Genomic DNA, 18,231 nt, shown 5'->3' with positions numbered 1-18,231 from the left:
TAAACTATGGACACCAGAATATGAATTTTATATAATTTTCATGTGTTGTAAAATATTACTCTTCTTTTGGATTTTTTTCCCCCAACCAATGAATCACTACATTCTACCCCTGAAACTAATAATACTCTATATATAAACTAAATAGAGTTTAAGTTAAAAAATTTTTTAAAGAATAAGTAAATAAAAATTAAAAAAAATAAAATAGCATCCCATTTAAACCCACTCCAGGAAATAGTGGGAAGCCAGATTTGACCCATGAGCTCAGTTTCCTGACCTCTGACTTAGCATGTGCTTTGAAAATGGTGAAGCTTCCCACACTGTTAAGGGAGGAATATTATGATGACAGTTGACTGGCAGTTATACTTTATAATGTTTCATAACCTTGCTCAAGCTTGCTTTTTGTGTGATTTTTTTTTTGAAATTATGTGTTTCCTGTTTATCACTTGGTCTGGAATGCCCTACCTCTCTCTCCATTTTGTGTAGGGGCTTTATACAGTTTTGTTGATGAATCACTAGAGGAACATGCAGGCTTTCACCAAGCATAAGACACCTTCCTACCTTTTATGTCATTTTCTTTACAGAAACAAGTGGTCGATTTCAAAGGGCAAGAGCATTAGTCATGCAAACTAGGATTTGAATACTGCCTCTGTTACTAGTTCTGTGACCTTGAGCAAGTTATATCAGTTCTCTGATTCATTTCTTCACTCATTCATTCATTTATCCAACAAATATTCACAGAGTACCTACTACATGCCAGGACCAATACAAGGTCACAGGAGCACTTAGTAAATGAAACGTGGTGACTGCCTTGAAGAAGCTTATAGAGTCCAGGAAGATGCAGCCACAGATAACATGGTAGGGTTATTGCTCTGAGAAGGGAAGACCTAGGGTGTTATGGGAAGACAGAGCAGGGCATCTGCCCTATACATGGTAAGGGGCTAAAGCCTCCAAGAAAGAAGTTCCAAACTAATTCCTGAAGGATGAGTAGTTGTCAGCCAGATAAAGGGATGGAAAGGATGTGTGTTCCATACAAGGTAACAAGTCTGATTAAAGCCTACAGACAAGGACCTAGGGGGCTATTGATAACAGAGAGGATCTCGTTGCCCTTAAGGCAGAGTGCGTGGTAGGACAGCAAGGATCCTGTCATTGAGGGTCTGCAAGCTGGAGGAGGAGCTCTGAGATTTACCTTACTGATGCCTTTCAGCTGAAGGGTGGAGGGTGGATTGAAATGGGGCAAGACCAGAGACAGGAAGACCAATGAGGGGGCTGGTATCTTTAACAAACCCAAGTGAAACACGAGAGTGGCTTGAACAAAGTGGAAATGAAACTGGAGAGAAAGGGAGAAGCTTCAAGAACTTTCCTGGAGTAGAATTACTAAGGTGTGCTGAGTGATTAGAAGTCAGAGGTCAGTAGAAAGGAAAGGTAAAGGATGACTCCCAGATTTCTAGTTTGAGCTGCTATGCAGATGGGGCCACCATTTACTAAGAAAGCAGAGACCGGGAGAGAAGACATGGAGTGGAAAGATGATGGGGGTTCGTTTGTAATTATACTGACCTTTCTGGGTTGCTCTAAGTCTTAGAAACGTTGTACATGAGGTACCTGGCAGATACCTGGCATGTCGTGGGTGCTTGATAAATGCTGACTCTTATTCTCGTTTCATTTTTAAAAATCTATTTCAGGCCTTGCTTTGTTAGATCACGATGTTCTTTTTGCTGTTTAGTGTGAGCTCTTCAGAGCCACAAGAACTGTAGTTTTGTTCACCGTGCCGCACGTTTTCATGTGTGTTTCTTTTTCTCCTTCTCTTCTGCATGCTGCCTGGGGACTGGCTTCCTTGTGGTCAGCACCAATGGGCAGCGCCCAGGTGACCCCGGGGACTCCACTCTGCCTCCTCACCACAGGTGACCACCAGAGCCCTGGGCGGGTGGGAAGGGATTGAGAGTGGCCCACGCTCAGGGCATCCTCCAGGCCAGGTGCACCAGAGAGGAACTGGCAGTCCTTCCATGCCACCCACCCATCCACCCATTTTTTCTTCCAGCCACCCACCCATTCACCTACCTCCCCATTCACCCATCCACCCATCTCTCCATCCCTTACTCCATCCATGCATCTATCCACTCATGTATTCTACAGATGCTTACTAAGTACCTACTATGTGCCAGGCACTGTTCTAGGCATTGGGGGATACAATGATGAGGAAAAAGGAGACATATTCCTCTACCTTTCTGGGAGGGGAAAGAGCCACACTGATTAATGTACAACTGAAACCATGAGTGGTGCTACAAAAGAGAGGTGTGTGTGGTTTTCAAAGTAAACAAACACACATACCTGGAGCTAAGAGCATGTGTCCCCTTAAAGTGACAATTGAGCTGTGGTCTGAGGTTGGGGAAGAAGTTGACCTACCATATCTGTGCTTAGGAAGTGAGTAGATCTGGCTATCATTCCAGGCCTCCCCTGTGACCTGGGAAAGCCCTTTAAATGTGGTGGTCCTCACCTTTCCTATGTGTTAAGCAGGAATCATAACAGTCACCTTTTGGGGGGGGGGGGGGCACCATGTGCTATAGAATCTGCACATGCAGAGTCTTCTAGAGCTATATTTGAGATCATACAAGATAATGTGTGAAAGGGCTGGGAGTGCCCAGTCTAGAGTAGGTATTTGTTTGAAGTAGATACCAACCCTTTTTCCTCGAACACACTGTATTTTTATCCCATTTCCCATAAGCATCTGCCACTCAAAGATTGGGATGCAGAGCCCACCTGTGTCGGAGGCTGATGCCCATGGCAGGACCCTACAGACAGAAGAGATATCGCTGACCTAGGAATCCTACTCCAGGGGACCTTTCTTGTCAGTGGAAGTCCTTGGTAGTTGCTCAGACAGTGGTCTCCCCTCAGCTCGTCCCTAACTGGCCAGTTTGTCATGGCGGAGAAGAGGGTGCAGCTGGCAGAGATGATGGGAGTCTGGCCAGCCACAACCTCATGGCCCACTTTTGTCCACCCCCTCCCCAAACTCAGAAATATCATTGCTATCGGATGCTTTAGGCTGGGCTCTCTAGACACAGCGCCTGACATAGGGATTCCTGTGCAAATTCCTCATTAAGGAGTATTCTCAGAAGAGAGAAAGTCAGGGAGACAGGATAGGGCAGGATGTCAGGGCCTGTGTCAGTCTGAGGCCACAGGGGCCTCTGGAGTGTGTGGGTTGCTCTTACCTTGAAGCCAAAGGGCCAGCAGTTGTGTCACTGTGTCAGCCGGCCACTGGCCGTGGGCTGCCATGGGCGGAGTGTACAGGCTCCTGGAGAGGTACCTCGCCTTTGCCTTATGGCGCTTCTGCCGGTAAGGAGGTATCTGTGAGCCTTTAGCAGCCAGCACCCACAGCAGCTGGACATTAGGTGCGCCGGCCTGGGAAAAGAGCCATGGGCAGAGTCTCAATGGCATTCACTACAGCCCAGTTTTCCCTACCACCAACCTGCTTAGCTCAGCAGGTCACTGCCAGCATCCCAGGAATGTCATTCTAGCCACTCCCTATCTATATGACCTTAGGTAAGTTGCATAGCCTTTTTTCCCCTGTGAATCTTTTTTTTTTTTTTTTTTTAAGATTGTATTTCTTTTTTTCAGAGACACACAGAAAGAGAGGCAGAGACATAGGCAGAGGGAGAAGCAGGCTCCCTGCCGGGAGCCCGATGCAGGACTTGATCCCAGGACCCCAGGATCACACCCTGAGCTGAAGGCAGACACTCAACCACTGAGCCACCCAGGCGCCCTTTTCCCCTGCCTGCAAATCTAATTGTCACACCTCAGAGTCCTATTACAGATTACTATTGGGTGACCCTAGAGACTCCATGCCCAACAGCAGCACATAGTAGGCCTTCAGGAATTGTCAGCCCCCCACCCCCACCCCATCATAGGCCTACCAGCTTCAGCTTCGCCCCCAGGAGGCGGGGAGCTGCCTGTGGATGCATGGTGTCAGTGAGGGGAGAGGGCCTCTCACTGCTGTGCCCACACCCACCTTACTGAGACACCACGCATCTCTGGAGCGTGTGCAGGAGCTCCGTTTCCGCCGGGCCATTGTTCTCTGGGATCTATTCAAGTGGAGCAGTCTGATAATGTTTTCTTTAAACAGAGCCAATGCCACATCGGGCACATTTGTTCTTACCTCTTGCCTCTGAGGTGTCTGAATGTTCCTCCTCTGACGGGTTTATTTCTTCATGTTCCATTTGTTTCTCGGCCCCATTTGATGGGTGAGGTGCCTGCAAGTGTTTCTCTTTGAGCAGAATGTCCCTTTCAAAGAGTGTTTTTATTCATGCTCATCCCCTGATAGCAATGAGGGCTGGTGTAAATAATAACTGCCGGATCAGAGGGACGGGGATATTAGACGAGAAGCCCGGGCAGCCTCTTTTTTGGATCAGCCCCAGCTCAGAGAACCGTGGGACCGCATGGTGCAGCAGGGACAGGCTGACGTTCGGAGCTGAGGCTGTGTTCTCAGCTCTGCCACCTTCTGGCCTGGTGATCGTGGGCGAGTGATTTCCCTTCTCTGGGCTTCATTATCTTCTGGAGAAGTGGGGTTCCACTGGTGGCACCCCTGGCCATAGTTAATCATGAGAACCGAGTATGATAATAGCCTTAACCTCTTTGCTCAGCTCACTCCCAGCTGGCTCTGTAGGTCTCTGACTTCCTGGCTATGCTCTGGGGCAGGGTTTCTCAACCTCTGCACGAGGGACATTTGGGGATGGAAAATTCTGTTGTCAGGGGCCTTCATGTGCATGGTAGGATGTTTCGCAGCACCTCTGGCTTCTACCCACTAGATGCCAGTAGCACTTCACCCCTCAGTTTTGACAACCAACTATATCTCCACACAGTCCCCAATGTCCCCTGAGGGGCAGTAGCTCCCCCTGTTGAAATCCTCCAGAGTTGCACTGCTCAATAAAAATAGAACTCGGACCACGCATATAATTTCACATTTAGAGTCACATTTAAAAAGAAAAAGCAAAAACAGACAAATTTAATCTTAATAGATAATATTTAACCCAGTACATATAAAATATTATCATGTTAACATGCCATCAGTATTTTAAAATTATGAATGAAAGATATTTTACTTTTTTTTTTTTTTTGCAGTAAGTCTTTGCAATCTGGTATACATTTTCCGCTTAGAGCACTTCTCAGTCCAGATGCTAGATTTTAAACAGTTAAAATTCAATATAACCTTAAAGAGATAAACATTATGTTTAATGAGTGAACATACTGTGTACTAGTTTTTCAGTTTAAATTCATTAAAACAAATCATAAAATAAATTTAAAAACTCAGTTCCTCAGTCATACAAGGCACACTTCAGGTCCTTGGTGACCACATGTGGCTTAGTAGCTGCCGTCTTGGACAGCACAGATCGAGAGGTAAAAACATGTCTTGATCATCTTGGGGCTTAGCTGGTGAACAGAAGTGTATGTGCATAGAGAAGCGGCTCAGTAAATGTTTGATTCCTTTGTTTGATTTTGACACACACACACAGGGACATTTGATAACGTCTGGAAATGTATTTGGTTATCATACGTGGGTATGAGGGTGGAGGCTGAGGATGCTTGCCTTGCAAAAATAAGGCAAAACCTTTTGCAGCCAGGGTCAGGCATTTTTGTGTAGTGGGCTAACTTGTGACTGCCGTGGACAAATGACGGGCTAACATTTTGCTCGAGGGACTTAGAACCTGTGGACCCACCACGTCAGAAAGTGCCCCTTCTCTGGCTCTGACAGTAACTCAGCCAGGCCTCCAGGGAGCAGGCTGGGACCCTGAGTCCAACTGGAGGTTGGAAAGGGTGCACTAATGGTTGGTCGGGCAGCCATGCCCTGAGCTGAACCACTGCTAGACCCAGATTCACTACCTTGGTGGTGCCCGGTGCCTGTAAGGAGAAGGGCTTTGGGACAAGCCCTCAGGTGGAACCCAAGCTCTATTGCTTAAGGTGGAGGGACTTGGGCAAATTATTCCAGCCTTTCTGATCCCAGGTCCTCATCTCTGAGATAATGTGGCTCAGTCCCAGCTCTGCCACACTCACTGGTGTCCAGGGTCATCGGAGGAAAGGGATGCATTCCTGGCACAGCTCCTGCTTGAGAAGGTGTCAGGTGCACCTACCCTCTGTCATTCTTTTCTTCCTGTTCATGTTAAAACTCTCTGTTGTTATTTTCCTGGCGGTTTTTAAAATCAGAGCCTTGCCGCAGTAGCAGGATCTGGGCCATAAAACACTCTCTGAGACTGCTTTGCCTCTAAAGCAACTTGCCCCAGGGAAGCCTTATAAATTCTGGACCCAGGTAGAGTTGGAGTCTTTGGGGCATAGCTGTGTGGGCTCCGAGCAGATAGGGAAGCATGACAGCCTCCTGAGGGCTCAGCATGCCTGGAGGCCTCCACAGCCTCGGGCACCCTGGAGCCTCAGCGACCCTCCCAGGGAGGTGATGCCCCCTGGCAAGAGTTGACAGATGGTGTGTGAATAGGAGCTGGAAGCAGTAGGACCATATGTAGTGCTCTGGAAAAGGCTGAAATCCAAGCACCCACCATGATGGGACCATGCTGGGTGGAGAGAAGAGGAAGAAAGACCCAAAATGGGGAGACACAGCCTGCCAGGCTGGCTGGAGAGAAGTGGCAGTTCTGGGGGACAGTGGTGTCAGGGATATCTAGCAAGATGAGGAAAAGAACAGTAGAACAGCCACTGATGTGTTACAGACTTCCGGCATCCCATGGCAAGTACAGAGGGCTTCACGTTATTAACACACTTCAACTTTCCAATGACTCTACTCCATGGGGTGCTGTTAGCATTCTCGTTTACAGATGTGGAAACTGGGGCTCTGATTGTTGGAAATCACACAGCTCAGAGATGATAAGTTTCTCTGTACAGTCTGTACTCTGACCCACCATGCTCTATGCCCACGATCCACGCTAGTGAGCACCTATTATGTGCCAAGAACCAGGAAATACCATAGCAGGGGGGTTCAGCACAATGCCTCAAAAACCACATCCTGACTAGCAGTGGGACTTCGAGCCACTGAGAAGTTGCATAAATTGCCCCATTTCTTTATCAACAAAATAGGGATACTAATAGGCACTAGTTGTTAAGAGGAATAAGGGAGAAAATACACTTTAAATACTTGGGCTTGTGCCCAATAAGTATTTATTATCATCCTAAACCCATTTTACAGATGAGGAAATGGAGATCCAAACAGGAGGAAGCAGGCAAGCTTGCCAGTGGTGAAATTCAGGCAGGTGGCTGGACCAGAACTGTGGTTCTTGAGAACTGTGGGGGATGGGGTGAGAGGTAAGAACCCATCAGAGCCTCAGCCTAAAATGATAAGCAGAGTTCACAAACAGGGGCTCCCTAGGGAGTTAGGATATAGAGTGGGAGGCTGGACACAGTAGCATGGCAACCCCGGCTCTTGTGATGGCCCCAGGCAAGAGCAGGGCAGAGAGCTGAGGTGACACAATGCTGAGGTCCCTGAGCCTTCTTGGGCATCTTCCAGTCCCCCTTGACCAAGGCCTCAGTTGGTCTCAAAGCTCAGGCCAGGGCTGTGTCTGCAGATGAGGAGCAGGGACCACAACTGGAGGTCAGGGAGGTGGGTAAAATTTAGCCACAGCTCTTCCATGTGGCTGCTGGCCTGGCTGTAGGCTGACTCCCCAGAGCATGGAAGAAGTGTAGTATTCGATCAAATGCACCAGAATGCCATCTTCGTCAGCAGTCTTACAATAGATGCTCATAGCCTGATGGACACAAGGCTCTGGGCACATCATTTTGGCTGCCAGCTTCTGTGACCGATCGCCGCGCTGAACCAGTAGCCTTAATGCAGAAGAGGAAGGCATTTTTCTGGCATGCCACTTCTCCTGTGGGGTGTTCCCCTATAGCAAGTGAATGCTCCTGCTGCCTGCAAAGCAAGCATCTAAGCAAGGAGCATATATAAGGCCTTCACTCTCCCTTTTTCTCTCTCGGGGTATTCTCCTTAGACCAAGGAGAAACCAGCCTTCAGGCTTCTATGCAAACTGCCATTAAATTCAGATTCAGAATCCCAGGGCCATCCGTGCTCTCTCCCCATTGATGGTACCAGCCAGCCACCACATGGGACCGGTACTGCCTCTAGAATCTCTCCTGAATCTCTCCTTTCCTCGCTGCTGCTTCTCATGCCTAAGATCCATTAAGTGTTGCTCAGATTAGTGTCACAGCTTCCAGACTGGCCTCCTTGTCATTGCACTGGTGCCCTTCCACTGTATGCTCCCCTGACACCACTGAGAATTGGATTTCAATCTAGTATTTGAACCCTGTGTGGCCCCACCTCCCAAGCTTCTTAGGGACTGATTCTCTGGAGTTTCTTAATGGAGGCCCCATTAAAATCTGCTGGTGTGGCCCTGCATAGGCTCTCCTGGGCTCATCTGGTGCTTATAGGCAGAAAGCATGGGCACCCCAGGGGAGACCTCTCAGAACTCTGAGCGTGCCCCTGCGGGCAACAGCCATGACTGTAAATGCTTTGGACTTCACTTCTGCCCTCTATCATCTCTCCTAACACAGAGCTGCTTTTCTATCCATCCTTTGGGGAGGAGGGTAGATCAGCTTTTAGTACAAAACACAGTGATTCAGTGTTTCTGTTTCCAAAAGCCAAGGGGCAAAGGCTAGAAGAAAGAAAACATGTTCATGGTGGATTTGCCTGGAATCTCAACAATCGATGCTATTCCCACTGCTGGTTTTATTACCCTTGCTCAGTTTCATTGCACTAATCTGAATTCCGTGCTGCGTGTTTACTGGCCGTTCCCTCTGATCCTGCTCGTGCTCCCACTAATCCTTCCTATAGATTTCTTGTTCCCTCCCGTGCCTCCTCTCCTTTCCAGGAGCACGTTCAAGAAGCACGTTCCAGAAGCAAGATCCAGACAAAGCTACCCAGGCTGGGCAGATCTTTGCCTCTCCTCCCCATTCTTACCCCTTTAGGTCAGGCAATGTGATCATCCCTTGAGATCAGCTTCACCAGAGTCGGTTGGAAAGAAATGAATTATGTTTCTGCGCAAGGGCCTTGGGGACACCTTGACCTGGTAACACTCTACTGGACTACTCAGACAAATAAAGCCAGGATATTTTGGCCTTCTGAAAGTGCCTATTTGCCTCAGTCCATGACCAAGCAGGAGTGTGACATCCTTTTCCCACATACTCTCTGATTGACCCTAACCTCTATTAGTGATTGCATTTTACTCCGTGAAATACAAAGACCTCCCTCCCATTCCCAGACTGCTTAGCTGAGCTTAGCCTGTGTTACGGGTTCATGTCTTCCTCCAAAATATATGTGGAGGTCATAACGCCCAGTTCTTGTGAATGCGATCTGATCCAGGAATAGGGTCTTTGCAGATGTCATTAGGTAAGATGAGTCATGAGGGCAGACTCTAATCTGGTGAGACTGATGTCCTTATAAGAAGGAAACATCAAGGCACCTGGATGGCGCAGTTGGTTAAGCATCTGACTCTTGGTTTCGGCTCAGGTGGTGATCTCAGGGTTGTGAGAATGAACCCCACATCGAGCTCTGCATTCAGCTCAGAGTCTGCTTAAGATTCTCTCCCCCTCTGCCTCTCTCCCCCACATTTGCTTGCACAGATGTACACACTCTCTCTCCCTCTCTCTAAATTAAATAAGTAAATCCTTTAAAAAAAAAAAAAAGAAGGGAATATCACATGAAGACAGACACACAGAGAGAGTGCTGTGTGGTGACAGAGGCAGAGAGGAATGATGCATCTGCAGGCCAAGGATTGCTGAGGACTGCAGCAAACCTGCTGCAGGAAGAGGAGAGGAAGGATTGTACCCAGTCTCATAGCAAGCATGGACATCTTGATTTTGAACTTCTAGTCTCTAGAACTGTGAGAAAGTAAATTTCTGTTGCTTTGAGCCCCTCCGATGGTGGTAGTTTGTTACGACAGCCCTACAAAACTACTACACTTGGAAAACATGGGGATCCAGAGCACCAGACAGTGGCAGGAGTCCACCCTTAAGGCCATACTGTTACAGTAGACAGACCAAAGTGAGACCAAGGCCCAGAGCTGCCCTCCCAGAGAGTTTGTTGGGCCCACCCTTGGGGGTCTCCTTGTTGGCTGTATTCTGCATCTGGCTCACAGCCAGCCCCTGCTCAGTGGCTCTGATCCTCCACTTTTTGGCTCTGCCTCCTACTTTTGAACAGTCCTAACATCTGTTGCTGGTTACACCCTGGCCTTGGCCTCTGCCTCACCAGCCAGGCTGTGGTAACTTGTTCTTGGTGTCCTGACAATGTTTGACCTGTCTACCCTCCCAGTGGACCGTTGTGCACACTGCTACAGTGACTTCTCCTGAGAACGCTTCCCTCATTCCACAGCTGCCACAGGACTGGTCACTGGTCTGATCTCCACAGGAAGAATAGTCTATTCGGGGTGACTGCACACACTCTCCCATTGGCTGCCTGAAAAGTCTAATGGGACTTTCTACTTGGCCATAGGGCCTAGGAAAGAGTGTGTGTTCCCCTCTCTTACATCTGCTCTGCAGACTAAACCTTTAATCCCTATCACAGGCTGTAGATGCTCCTCTCTGCTGCAGCTAAGCAGCTTTGAGACCCCTGGGCTCAGGCTCAGTGCACAGATTTCTACAAGCAGGGAGCCAGTCCTGTTGGCAGTGAGCTGACTCAGCCTCTTCATCCTCCTTGGCAGGGCAGGCCTTGTCTAGACCCTAGGGAGCCAGTGGGGGAGAGTGTACAGTCACCCCGAATAGACTGTATTCTTCTTTTCTAGAGAAGAGGCCACTGGTTGGCCTCAGGGATGCCCTTGACATGTTCTATACCACTGATGCACGTGAAAACCAGGTTTATAGTTTAGTTTTCCCTAAGCAGTCATGCGTGCCCCTCCCTGTCCACACCTGTGTTAGCTTTGATTTTTAGCTTGCACACTTCTCTCTCCTACCAGGTAGTGAGCTCCCAGACAGCAGGATTGTCTCTTAATTACCTTGCATGCCTAGCAACTTGCTGTCCTCACTATCAATGTTATAATCTTAGTACCATTCATTGGGCAATGTCCAGGACTTTTTCTCTGTGGCCTAGAGTTGACTTGGTGCTAATGGGATCAAGGTAATGGGTCTGGTCCATTTGGATGTCACTTAACTTTGTCCAGTTCCATTCCATGGGCTAAATATTATTGCTGGCCATAGTCTAATCACAACTCTAGGCATAGATTGACTCCTCACCATGAGTGGGTGCAGACTGATCAGCTGAACACTCCTAAACCCCACAGGCCAGCTCCTGATCCCTCCTTTAGATTTGACCCCTACCTCAGCCATATCCTGCTCTTTAACCTTCACTGTGGTGTGACTCCTAAACCAGTCTACAAAGTATACCCAACCCTAGCCATAGCTCCTGGCCCTAGTCTAGTCACAGGTTAGGGCCCTGGCACTCACACTATGGGCTTCTGGGCCTAAGAGTAGTTGAAACTGTAGAGGTATGAGGGTTTTCTCAGAACAGCAGTGGTGAAGCCCTTGAAAGGGCATGCCTTATAAAGTATGTGTCAGTAATGACAATGTCTGGCATCATTCAGACATGACTACCCTTAAAGAAGTCTACAATGCTAAATTCTGAATGCATTAAAAAAGAAAACAATTTCTAATAAAGGAGTTTTCCTGTGCCCAGGAGAGATTCACCACAGGGACTTACATAGCTTTCCTACTGTGTGTAACATGACTGAAGTAGAATTTGACCTACACAGAGCAATTTGCTGTGTAAAGCAGAGTCCACCTGGAAACAGATTCAGGAGATGCATAGGACCAAGCAGCATCAGCACTTGAGGAACAATTTATTTGAGTGGCCGGAGTGCTTTCAAACAATCAATTAAAGCTATTCCCGTCTCACGGGGTGCTAACCTCCATTTAAGGCTGAAAAAGAGGGCAACCCCTGTCAGCAATATTTAGCAGTTTTAGTTGTATAGGCTGTGATGAAGTCAATTCCAACCTCTTAGGACCAGCTGGGTGATATTGAGGGAGGCTAGGATATTAGAAATCTGTATCTTCTTTACACTTAGCTCAGTACTTATTAAATGGTTTTCCCCAGCAAGGGTAGAGCTATCTTTGAAAAACCTGTGTCTCTGTAGTGTTTTCCAGCTCCTTGACATTGACTCTGAGTTAAATCTTGGCTAAAAGCAATTACTGTCATATGATGAATTGAGGCAATTTATTTATTACTTGAGAAACATCCTAGGTGATGTCACTTAGAAGAATGATGGAATAATCCTTCTCAAGCACTCCATTATCAACCAGACCTAGTGAGGGAGGCACTGTTCTCAGGTGTGGGGGAGGTAGTCAGAAATTAAAAAAAAAAAAAATAGTAATCATGAGACCAGAGAAAGAGTATTAGGAATAAAGTAGACAACAGTTACTTAAACTTGAGCAAGGCTTGTCTCCCTGTGTAATTATATGGGACTCTGTGGTGGCTAAATATCAAGAAAGGAATTATAGGGAAAGCCCAGAGATTAATAATAAAACTGAACTCAATGTGTTAAGGGCTTAGAGATGGTGGTTGATATACAAGGAAAGTGAAAAGGATGAGAGAACTTAAGTTAAAAAGGTCAAGTTTAAATATCATTTGAGCAAAGTCTGTATAATTTGGCCCATATAACAAGATTCACATGACATGTTCATCAATCCCTTCGATATTAGAATATGATATGTTGGCAAGAGGGCACTAGGGGAGATAATCTTCAAGAAAAGCGGGTATAGAATGGAGCTGCATGATACAGCGGGTGGCAGACTGAGCAGGCACAGGCATATGTACAAAGACGGCTTAAACCGGCTAATCCAGGTAAGATTCTAGATCAAAATATCAGTAAGCAATGTCTGCTGAGCAACCCAGTTTAACAGCTAGCTGTCCCAGAAGCCAGCCACGTCTCTAGCTTGGTCTTGACTCTGCTGGTATTAACACACAGTCTTGGGCCTTCCTCCTAATCCACGAGTCCAGACACCCCTCAAAAGTGGTAACTTTTGAGTAGTAACAACGAGGTAAACATCATCACTTGTTCATAGGAAGCCCTTGCTGGCCCTTGGCCTGTCTGGCTTCACACCCCTCCTTTGCTCTTCTCTGGCTGGCTGGGAGTGCAGGTAACCCCTGCAGGCTCTGTCAACTGACATCTGGGTTTGGCCAATGGAAGGCATTAATTGTATAGTAAGAGAGAGGAGAAGCCTTCTTCCTCTTGGCCTCAGGTGCCTTTGGGGGCAGTGACTGTCCCCTCCATGACTCCACTTCTCCCAGAGGTCTACCAGAGTTCCAGCCTCTTTTGGGTGACTCTGACCTCTGGGCTCTGATGAAACCACCACCACCTCCTTTTTGTCTTTCCAATCTATGCTGGGTTATGGTTCCTGGTGTCAGTACCATCTGGGCTGTCTCACCATCCTCTCCTGATCTCTGTATCAGTTCTCTAGCAAATTTGCTCCATTTTACATGTTTGGAGTGGTTTCCCTTTTCCTGGTTTGGATGCTGATGGATGCAGATTTCCAGTGATTATTCCTTCCTTTAGTAAATGGTAAGGGAAAAATTCTGATTTAATCATCCAGTCTATATATTTTTTTTCCTATATCAACATCTCACTTACTCTTGCGAAATATCTGGAATCCACATTTTTCCATTAAAAAAAAGTCAACAACAGCATTTGTTTCTCCCCAGGCTTCTCGCACCCCTCCTGTTTGCTACAATTTCAATCCTCAAAGACTGCCAAAGTAGTTCATGATCACAATTACAAATGCTCTCAATGCCTTGGGATGCAATTTGTAAAGTCTGGAGGCTTGAATCTAATGAAGTATCCAGATGCTTTCCTACCAACTTTTTTTTCCAATCTTGGACTTAAATTCCATCTTAAAAATAGCCTACCATTCTAAGAATTCACTTCCAGCAAAATCAAGAAGGGATATGGTGCATACCTGACTTTAGAAGAACCGGAAAGTTGCCCAGCTTCCTCATCTTTTCCCTGTTGCCTCCTCGTGGCAAACCGCTCCCCCGCCCCCATAACCAGAGATGTCTACAATCCTTAAAACCTTCACATAGAGGTAGCAGCTCCAAGTCAGAGTTTGAAAGGTTTTCTCCACTGGGTGCCAGAAGCATGCAAAGCCAGAGTAAAGACAGAGAAACTCTTCAAGAAAAGAAGTCATTAAAGAGACGGGGTGAACTGCCAGCACAGTCAGATCTGGGGCTAATATGCCCTTGGATAACTAAGAGAAGACTGTGAGTTTTAAAGACTGCAGCTTTTAGGAATGGTGTTCCCGAGAGCCAGCTTCCTTCCTTTACCATCAGCAATGATCACCAGCATGGGTTATGCATCCACTGGGATTCACTTGGTTTTATCAATTGCAATTAGATATTCTCTATCTGAGACTTCTATTTTTGCTCCATATCTTTATGGGGAAATTTTCTGAAGTAAAGCTATAGAATTGGGCCAATAGCCAGTGAGAGCACTTTGAGAATGAATCATTAATCCCTTGCTGCCAAATTTTGTTATTGCTGCCATTAAATCATCCAGATGTAAGCTTGATACAGACCCTGCCTGTAGGAGGAAAGTTAAGTGAATCACTCTGGGGGCTCTTCCTGCCTTCATCCTAAGGATTTGGTGAACTCAGCCAGCAGGTTGCAAGGAGGCATGTCCCTAGCACCCACAATGCACCTACAGTTTGTAGACACAGAAAACCCCTGTTACCACCTTGGAGCCAGCTCCAAAGCCATGCCATCATTATGCCATATGTGGGAGCAGTTCCTCAGAGTTTATCAAACATTTTTATTACATTTGATCCTTATAAAATCCCTGTGAACTTGGCACTTACTGCCTATTTTACAAATGAAGATATCAAATCAAATGGTGGCTAATAGCTTTGATCAAGGCCACACAACCATTTAGTGATGGAATCGGATGCAAACTCATGTATTTCTGATCTGAAACCCATTGCTTTTGACTGATCTCATAAAATCATAGAATCTCAACCTCAAAAGGGGTATAAGAGGCCGATGTAGTCCTTCTGTATGATGGGAGAACACCAAATTTCCAGTTAGTGTCTTTCATTGTTGATGACATATTCTCCTGCCGTTATGGGTAACCTGGTGACTTGGAGATAGACCCCATGGGAGTCCCATATCTCTAGGGGTGACAAGGAGAATGTCTCTCACCCAGAGCATTGGTATCACTGGAATCAAGGGATGCTGATTTGAGATGGGAAGCAGGATCAATAAGCAAATAAGAAAGGTCAGCATCCCATGACAGTGAGGTATTGAGGGCTTGGTTAAGCATCCAAGAAGCCCAGGAGGTGGGAATAGGTGGAGACAAAGTGGGCAGGTGAAAAGAAGGGCCATCTCTGGAACAGGACTTGGGAATCATGACTGCTTTTATGCTCCTCTCAGAATCAAAATGCTGCCTCACAGAGGCCAGGCTTGAGCCTTTATTGGATAGTGCTTCGACATAAAAACCTCTCCTTGTGTTGATCCCTGATCTACCCCGTCACTCTACCCATTGATGTTAGCTCCAATCTTTAAAATTAAAGGACCAATCTATTCCATCTTCCACAATGGCCTTTCAACTTGTTGAAGGCAAGAATTGAGGCTCATCTGAATCTTCTATTCTCTGGGCTGAAAAGTCCTGATTCTGACTGCCATTCCTCCAAAGTCAATAATCTCTGAATTTCAATATATACCTGAATCACAAATAGACATTTTCAAAATGCAGCTGCCAATTCATTAGATCTGGGATGGGGCCTGAGTTTCTGCATTTGTAATAAGCTCCCAGGTGATGCTGATGCTTCTAGTTTTTGGACCACACTTTGAGCGGCAAGGCTCTTCGCCTGTTTTTACCCTGGAGGTCTCTCTCAGAGGATGGAGTCAACAACTGGATAAGCCTCATCAGAGTGGTCTGACTAGATCAATTTAGTTAAGCAAAACCATTTACCCTTGGTGGATATCAGGAGTCCTTGGGGGGATATAAACTGGGATGGTTGTTTCGTAGCATGGGAGGACACAGTAGGGAAGTAAAACATGGTGACTTGGTCCTGTGTATGGAGAGGAGAAGACTTCACGAGACCAAGAGTTATCCCTTGGGCATCAGGTTCCCATGTGCAATAGTGAGTAGATAGTACACTGAAAGCCAGGTGTGAACTCTGAGCTGGAGCTAGGAGTCTGAATCCTAAGACATAGATTTCATGGCTGGGGGGGGGGCGGGGGGGGAGCAGCTGCAACTGCTCTGAGAAGACTGGCTTAGCTTTGGGCATGCTCAGAGCTCAAAAGTTGCAGCTGGCTGGGGTATAAGGTTGAGCATCCAGCCTCATGTCAGAGACAGTAGTATCCTGTTAGCATAGGCTGAGCTCACAAGATTGTTTTTAATGACTACATGACACAGGGGACTCAAGTAGAACCTTGAAGTTTCTCCAGTTAGATAAATTTACCACCTACTGCCTAGCTGCCAGTTCTGATTTACGTGGACTATTCTCAGGCTGGTTCCCAATGGAAGGCAGGAATGAAGAGGATATATCCAAGTCCCTCCCCCTTCTCTCATTTAGCAGACTTCCATCCCAGTCCCTACTTAGTAGATAGAAGTTACCCAAGGCCAGAAACAAGGCTTTTTAGGGACTGGAGGCTGGTACTAACTAAGGTTGACTCTCCTGAAAGGGTGGACTTGGAGCAAAAGAAACACAGCTACCATATTGATGAAGGGTTCCCAGTTCAACCTCTGAAAAGTTCCCTTGGATTTCTGGCCAATGAGTCACATGGCCAACCTTCTTCATGGACCCAGTTCAGGCAATTTCCTTTACTGCAACTCTCTCAAGGGCAGTTCATTAGAGTGTTAAGGGGGTAAGCCCGGTACACAGATCCCAGCTCCAGAACTCACTAGTTATATGGCCTTAGGCAAGTCATTTAACTTTTCTTTTTTTTTTTTTTTCTTTTTTTTTTTTTTTTCATTTAACTTTTCTGCAAAGTTTTCTAATCTATTTGAAAGGGAAAACAAGACTAGCATCTTGTTTAGTTTTGTGAATAAATGACCTCACATATGAAAAGTATTTGGCACGTTACTTAGCACCCAGTAATGGGTCAATCCATTTAAGCTAAATTTTTAAAAAGTCATTGTAATTGGGCATCTGTTTGTTCAGGAGCTCAATTCCTACCTGAGATAGCACATCATATTGTTAGGAGGCCCCATCATAAGGCAACCCTTATGTGCTTCCCTGTAAATCCTATCACAGGGTCTCATCTGCTCCATTGAGGACTTTGATCTAAGCCTCCTGGGCATACTCTGACTCTGAACCAGAAGCAGAGCTAGCCCATACGCTGTCTCTGTCCCTTTCTTCTTCCTCTCAGATGGAGGAACCACAGAGGAATGGTGTCTGGCCTTCAGTTCCTGAGCCATTTTCTCTATACCTGTACCACCTTTCAACACTGTTGGTATACTCCCTTTTTGAACAGAGACACAATTCCACAGTGGCTAGAGCAAATGCCCTTGAAAGGGTACTGCAATGGATATTGGGTTGGCCTTATCACAGGGCACGTTCACATCCCTGTACCTGGAGTCCAGTTGGGTGAGCCAAGTATGACTCCTTCTCATAGCTTCCCTGTACAGAGTATGTGATTTCACCTCTGATGCCTGTTGGCTAAACTCCTTGAATTTGTCTAAACCACAAGGTTCTGGCCTTTCAGATAGCCTCCCTCAATCAAGGATGCTCCGTTGTTCATTCATGGTCATCACTGAAGATGCTTCATTCTAGGGTCATCTTATTTGGGGAAGAGTTTCTAATACTTATGCAAGATCTTCACTTTCCCTTGGGTATGGAGCAGTGTTTGATATGGCTGATTATTCATTCCTTCTTGAAACACTCTTCTCTTGGCTCTAGGGCACTCAGCTCTCCTGAGTTGTCCTGTTACCTGTCTGGCCACTCCTGCTATGCTTCCTATGCAGGCCTATCTTTCTCTACCCACTCACTAAGTGCTGCAGACCCTCTCTCTCTAAGCTTACTTTTCCTTTCACTTTTTATTTTTTTCCCTGGGTGGCTCCCTCAACCTCAAGCTTTTTTTACCCTTAGGATAAAAAACAAAACCTCTCATTGTGGACCCTAATGCCCTGTGTAGATAGGCCCCGGCTGTACTCTCTAGCATCTCTCTCACCATGCTCACCCTGCTTTCTCACCCTTGTTACGCTATGTTTCTTTAATTTCTTGAATGCACCAGGCTCCTGGCCCCCTTACACAGCCTCAGCCACTGCTATTCCT

The 18,231-nt window shown here is 46.5% G+C and overlaps 1 protein-coding gene across 2 annotated transcripts in view; it reads left to right on the top strand.

The window, feature by feature from the left end:
* Window positions 1–18,231, top strand: part of PTPRT (protein tyrosine phosphatase receptor type T) — a 1,032,653-nt gene that overhangs the window by 835,607 nt on the left and 178,815 nt on the right. Inside the window, exon 15 of one of the 2 annotated variants that reach the window (XM_038572340.1) lies at window positions 1,842–1,898. The exons of the other annotated variant lie outside the window; for it this stretch is intronic. Within the exon in view, the coding sequence (XP_038428268.1) occupies window positions 1,842–1,898 (57 nt within the window). The remainder of the gene's footprint in view (window positions 1–1,841; window positions 1,899–18,231) is intronic. 2 annotated transcript variants of the gene reach the window in all.

Source organism: Canis lupus, chromosome 24 (genome assembly GCF_011100685.1).
Source record: "Canis lupus familiaris isolate Mischka breed German Shepherd chromosome 24, alternate assembly UU_Cfam_GSD_1.0, whole genome shotgun sequence".
NCBI lineage: Eukaryota > Metazoa > Chordata > Mammalia > Carnivora > Canidae > Canis > Canis lupus.
The sequence above is the reverse complement of the archived record's forward strand: the minus strand, read 5'-3'. Positions and strand labels throughout refer to the sequence as shown.